This window comes from Octopus bimaculoides, chromosome 2 (assembly GCF_001194135.2).
Source record: "Octopus bimaculoides isolate UCB-OBI-ISO-001 chromosome 2, ASM119413v2, whole genome shotgun sequence".
Lineage (NCBI taxonomy): Eukaryota > Metazoa > Mollusca > Cephalopoda > Octopoda > Octopodidae > Octopus > Octopus bimaculoides.
The window spans coordinates 184144903-184151930 of NC_068982.1; the positions used below are offsets into that span (position 1 = coordinate 184144903).

At 38.0% G+C, this 7028-nt stretch overlaps 1 protein-coding gene across 1 annotated transcript in view; it reads left to right on the top strand.

The window, feature by feature from the left end:
- Positions 1–7028, top strand: part of LOC106883871 (integrator complex subunit 5) — a 46233-nt gene that overhangs the window by 13243 nt on the left and 25962 nt on the right. The window contains exons 10-12 of the mRNA XM_014935010.2: positions 1985–2091; positions 5163–5221; positions 6205–6341. Coding sequence (XP_014790496.2) covers positions 1985–2091; positions 5163–5221; positions 6205–6341 — 303 coding nt within the window. The remainder of the gene's footprint in view (positions 1–1984; positions 2092–5162; positions 5222–6204; positions 6342–7028) is intronic.

Consider the following 7028-nt stretch of genomic DNA (forward strand, 5'->3'; position numbering starts at 1 on the left):
TTTTCATCCTTTTGGGGTTGATAAATTAAGTACCAGTTACGCACTGGGGTCGATCTAATCAACTTAATCCCTTTGTCTGTCCTTGTTTGTCCCCTCTATGTTTCGCCCCTTGTGGGCAATAAAAAAAGAGAAAAGACACTATAAGAAGCCCATTGTATGTATATCTATGTGTTAGTGTCTTTGTGTCTGTGTTTGTTCCCCACTACTGCTTGACAACTGCCCTTGGTTTGTTTTCATCCCTGTAACTTAGCAGTTTGGTAAAAGAGACTGATAGGGTAAGTACCAGGTCTAAAAAAAAGTACTGGTGTTGATTCGTTTGACTAAAATTCTTCAAGGCAGTTCCAGCATGGCTATAGTCTGATGATGTGCTAACCCCTGAGCCATAATTACTTGCATGTTAATTCAATGAACTGATAGAGTTGATCAAACAACTGAATCCTTATCGTTAAAATCAACAGAGATCCAATTGTTCTCTTACTTTACTACATATCTATTATGTCTGTGGTATATCTTCTATATCTACCACTGTATTGTATATCTATAAGTTATACAATATATCTACCATCTACCTGAGTACCTATCACTTGTGCTGTATATTTGGCACCTGTATTGTATATTTACCACTTGTACTATATATTTACCATTTCTGCTATATATTTACCACCAGTATATATATCTACTACTTGTGCTATATATTTTCTATATGTATATATATCAACCATAAGTACTGTGTCATCATCATCATCGTTGTTTAACATCTGTTTTCCATGCTGGCATGGGTTGGATGGTTCGATTGAGGTCTGGGAAGCCAGGAGGTTGTACCAGGCTCCAGTCTGATCTGGCAGAGTTTCTACAGCTGAATGCCCTTCCTAACACCAACCACTCCGAGAGTGTAGAGGGTGCTTTCTACGTGCCACTGGCACAGGGGCCAGCGGGGGCTGGCAATGATCACAATCAGTTGGTGCTTTTTACGTGCCACCGGCATGGGTATCACAGCTACAATTTCCATTTGTTTTTGGTTTTGATGTACTTGACTCAACAGGTCTCCTCAAGCACGGCATGTCACCCTACTATCCAATATACTTTTGAGTGGGCTGGTTATGTGACACTGGTGTAGGTTACAGCTGTGATCTCACTTTATTTGCCAAGTCTTCTCAGTCACAGTATACCTCCAGAGGTTTCGGTCTTTTGTCACTGCCTCTGTGAGGCCCAATGTTCGAAGGTCATGCTTCACCACATCATCGTCATCATCATTCCACGCTGGCACGGGTTGGCCGGTTTGACATGAAGCTGTCCAGACTCCAATTGTCTGTCGTAGCATGGTTTCTGCAGCTGAATGCCCTTCCTAATGCTATCCACTTAACAGAGTGTCCTGGATGCTTTTTATGTGTCACCAGCATGGGTGTGCTTATGCAGCACCAGCACGGATGCTTTTTATGTAGTACCGGCACCTGAAAGGACAAGCCTGTATTTGTGGAAGACAGCGATTTTACTTAGTTTGATGCATCTTATCAAGTACAGCAAATTGCCACATCTCCCTGTCTCTTGTCATTTCCTCAGTGAGGCCCAGCATCCGAAGATCTTTTCTCACCACTTCGTTTCATGTCTTCCTGAGTCTACCCCTTCCACAGGTACCCTCCACAATTAGAGCTATGTATATATATGAATATATACACATATATATCTACCACTTAGTCGATACCAGTGCTGCCTGACTGGCCCCCGTGCCAGTGGCATGTAAAAAGCACCCACTACACTCCTCGGAGTGGTTGGCATTAGGAAGGGCATCCAGCTGTAGAAACCTTGCCAGATCAGATTGGAGCCTGGTGTAGCCTCCTTGTTTGCCAGTCCTCAGTCAAACTGTCCAATTCATGCCTGCATGGAAAACAGATGATAAATGATGATGTACTATAGATTTTCCATATGTATAGTATATCTACCATTTGAACTGTTTATTTTACCATATACCGTTTACTTTTCTCAGTTTCCTTCAGCTTGTGATCCACTTGATCATGAAAAGTGATGTTGGTGCTTACCAAGTAATAGAATTCCTTCTCAACTCAGCCTCTCCACTGCCCTCCAAACATCAAGGTAATGTCTTCTTCATTTCTACTTTCTACAAGACCAGGTGATAAACTTAGATTAACATTGCTGATGTCACAACAACTCAGCAATTATTCTTAATCTGCTGTCCAAGCATACATTGTCAGGATATTAATAAATATGTGGATATGCACATGTTGTTGGAGCAAATGTTTAAATCTTGATTTTGTGAAGTGTGAGTGATACTGCAATGTATTAAGTCATGCTCCTTACTTGCAAAAACAATACAATTGCTGCAGATGGGTTGTGACAGCAGCTTCATGTCACAAGTTGAGCTCTAATATTCTACTGCAGCACTGTTGTTCCATGAGTCTGATTTTGACTTCAAACAATTGTTAATGTTGAACATGTGCGTGTGTGTGTGTAAATGTTATACTATTTCTAATGTTCGGGGGTTTAAAGTTAATGCCATTTGTAGTGTTAAGAGGGTAGGGTTTAAATGTGATCCTATCTCTAGCATTTAAGATGATACCATTTCTAAAATCCATGGTGTTAAATGTAACATCATTTTTTGTAGCTAGTTTCAGTTGCAAGATGAAACAGAGCCCAATTCTCTGACGCAATCCACAATCAGTAATCTCCCATCTCCAAGTCTATCTGGATTGAGCAGATCCTTGATTAACCCTTTAACATTTAAGCTGGTCATATCCAGCCCAAAATGTTCTCCCTGTTTTATGTTCAGACTGTCAGGATCTAGTCTCTTGCACTTACCCTATAATGTCATTGTAAAGATATACAATCACATCAAAATCTGAAAGCTATGAGATAATGTATGATTAATTCAAAACAATGTGAATAAATAAGCATTATATTTAATAGAACAATCTGAATGTAAAGGGTTAAAGCATTCCAGCTCATCTCTTTAGATTGTGTCTAGGATTATTTGTCCTATGTAAGATTTTCTATTTTTAGAGTGATGATAAAGTTGGATTTGATGGGGAATTTTGCTGATATTTCTAGCAAGTCAATGACCATTTAGAAACTTTCCCCATAAGCCTAAACTTCTCATGGTAATTAGGACTGAGAGAAGCTCTGTTAGACTGAATTCTATATGCTTGTTAGGACTAGGATAAACATCAACAGCCTGAATTCTATTTGATAATTAGGACTTGGGTACGATTAACACTGGAGATGCTTAATTTAGGTTGAAAGGGTTGACAGTTGATCATGATGAGAGCAATGACTTTTCTGCTTTCTGATTGGTCATGTTGTGTGGAGTTTTGTCAGTCTTGATTGAGTAAACCAAAATGGTATGTAGGTATTTGCTCCATTGTCTAACTGTGACTAGATATTCCATGCCTTTATTTTGTTGACAAATACCAATATGTTGCTTAGACCCACCAATAAATATTTGATTCTTTAAAGCAGGTTCCCAAAGTGGGTGGTATTACTTCCCTGGGGGTAGTGGAAAGTTTCAAAGGGGTGTTGAAGAAAAGTGAGATGATAATTGGGTAGTGCTTCATGTAAAAACAACAGAATAATGGGTTCATTAGGTTTAAGTTTTATTTGTGAAATACGGTTGCTTTAAATTTACTTCAGAAAGAGGTCTATGTTTGTGATGGTTAGTTGGGATGGGGGTGCTAGGTGTGTAGCCTGGGTGTCAAGGGGGCTGCAACCCGAAAAGGTTTGGGAACCACTGCTTAAAACATTGATGGAATATTTCTGACACGATAAAATTATGATCTCACAGTCTCATTTTGTCCACTGTGTGTGTAGCCCGGTGGTGGTGTTACATTCAGTGCCACATCTCATTACTGTTTGGTCAGTATGTAGGCTGGCAGCACTGTTGTTTTTGATGACACATTATACTATTGGAGTGTTTGACAGTGAGCTCCATCATTGATTGAACTATTATTCATTGTGATTAAAATATTGCACTGATAAGTAGATATAGAATGTCCAGTTCATTTTTTTTTTTTTGACCCTTTATCAAATTCTGTTACTGGATCACTCAGTGGTATGACTCTGATTGTTCCATCCTTATTTGGGACATACTATCTTTAGATGTCTTCTATTGCAAGGGTTTTCAAACTGTGGTCCGCGGACCACAGGGGGTCCGCGAGGACAAGACAGGGGGGCCGTGGACAGCAAATACTTTTTATGGACAATTTGATTTTATATATGTTTTTTAATCGAAACCTTTTAATTGACAATAAACCTATTTGTTAAATAAATAAATGTAAAAATATCTGTTATTTTAAGCAAATATTTATGTATAAATTTCATAAGCGTTTATAAAGGGGTCCCTAAGGTAAAGCCTGAAATATAAAGGGGTCCGCAAGTCAAAAAGTTTGAAAACCCCTGTTCTATTGTTTTAAAAACAATAAGATATTTGTTGATAGGAGTTTTAGTTGCTATTTTTGACCTGTTGAGTATCTACATACTCCCTTCTCCTGGCTCATAAAAATAATCTCCCATACTCCCTATTTAAATCCTCTCATTGGTTAAGAAGCTTTCACTGAACCCAAACAGTCATGTAATGTTACACCACTGGTTGTTATTGCCCCATTGTTAATGGTCCTATGCTGCGTTATTCCCAATGCCTTCTTATCAAACTAAGATATAGGAGTATTTTTCCAGAAACTTCAGGAAGAACTATATCTTAATCTTCTGTATTTGGAATGTAGGTGTTTTTTTAATTTGCTTGGTTAATCCTTTGTCAGCTGGAATCATAATGGATGAGCTATACATTCCTTTGCATTTGTGCAATTTGGAGCCTCATTAAATCCAAGACCAAGTTTCTCAATGGCTGCTACCTCTTGATGTTTTGGATGGCCTTCAGCATTGGTTGGATGCAGAAAATGAGCAATGAGTAATCCAATAGGACCTCCTCTAGTTGGTCAGGGCTACAGGTCGCTGGATTCTGAGACAGCTAGGCAAGTCATCATCTGGGCACTAACCTAAGATAAGGACTCTGTCCTGCCAAAACTCTGATATAGAACAATGGTTCTGCAGCTGTTGTTGAATTTAACACATGGGTGATGGAATGCCCAGTACCAACGCAAGTTGTCAAAAACTGGTGGTGATACTCAATTAAAATTTTATCTGTTTGTTTACAGGGGCTATGGAAGAGGAAACCTGCTGTAATGAGGTACAACAAGTCTGTAAATATTTCCTGGTAAGTCAACTCTCTTCATAGTTCTAAATACCATTTTATTTCTATCTCTTGACTGAAAGTTCAGTTAGCATTCCTTAGAATTAAAGTTGAGTCCTCAGTCAACTGAGACAATCCCAGTTTTTATCCTTAGTTATGACTATGTCATTTCATTGCTGTTTCATGATGTAGTGTTATGATTCTAGTGCTGGGTGGTGTATTGTTTTAATATTGTTCTGATACAGTTGTCATCCTGTTACTGCTGTTGTGCATTCACAGCAGACACAGAACTCTATTCTCTATAATGATAGATCTTTTCAATGAAGTTCAGTTTTACTAACATTGTCCTTTGGTCATTAAGGTCTTGTTAAACTTTATAGATAATCTTATTCTGTATTTCATATGCTTCTTGTCTTCCTTTTGTGGAGTTTCTGCTGATATTCATTTGCGTATATGTAGACTAGTGTACATACAGATAGACTGATACTCTGACAAGGATATTGATGTACACATATGGACCACTGTACACTCAAACCAACTGATGTATATAAACTAATGTACACACATGGTTAAATGAATATACACACAGATAGACAAATGTACATACAAGTAGACCAGTATACTTCCAGATAGATCAGTATACTCCCAAGCAGACGAGTGTACTCTGAAGTAGACCTGAGTACATACTGAGAAACTAATGTACTCAGTGATGATATATTAAATTTAAGAAGTACAGAGAGTACATAAGTGTTTTATCTTACTGTCTTGAAGTCATTAACTATCTTAGCTTCACCCAGTTATCTTCATATCTCAGGTAGCAGTAGGGGTTAGTGGGTGGGTACTGCCCTTCGACTTCATATCAATAAATAAATATGAACATTTTTAATTTAAATACAATATATAAGCCAGAATTTAAAACTCTTGTAAAGCCACAGTATGTATTTATTGATGGTGATGGTGTTTTTCTCACAGAAGCTAACTGTTGTTGTTGTTGTCTAATTTTCTAGAATCATCTGTGTTCTGAACTCCAAAAAGTTGTCTTCTTGAAGCAAGAGAACAAAATCATGGAAGTGCCCCTGTTAAATTCCCTGTCCAAGTGTCAGGCTGCTTTGGCAAGAGATTTTCTCAACAGTACAGGTCAAAGGTCAGTTGTGATATAGATATGTGATTTATTGTTGTGTGTGATTGCGGTTGTTGCTATGTTGCTCTAGGTTGGCCCTGATCGAAAAGCTCAGTAATGTTGTTGTTGTGTAACACCAGGCCAACTCTGATCCAGCAGACATATGGCATATAGTAATTGATTAAACAATTCCGATCTACAGACTCAGTACTCCAAATTTACTGTACATATGCCTACATAATGACTACTTTGTAAAATTCCACATTGAGGACCACACTGTATACTCCAAAGTAAGGACTACATTGTACACTTCGCAATGAATACTACACTATACTCCCCACAGTGTGGACTACACTGTATGCATCCACACTACTGTACATGCTATAGTGAGACTACACTGTGCACTGCAGCATGCAGTGGTTTATAATATTATAATATTGAAGAAAGGTATAGTGTGGTTGTCTGTGAGTTACAATTCCTTTTAGTTCTTCTGGTGTCCATATAGACAGTGTTCAGGTTCTAACTACAGAATCAAGAGTTTATACATAAGTGCAAGAATGAAATTTGCTTAAGGGATACAAACCCAAGTCCAACACAGGATGTTCAAAGCATTTTCATTACAGTTCTATATTTAAGAGATGAGGAGTTATGTACATTATTTACATTTGATGGATATTTGTCCTCATCTTGTTTGTTGTTAACACAACGTTT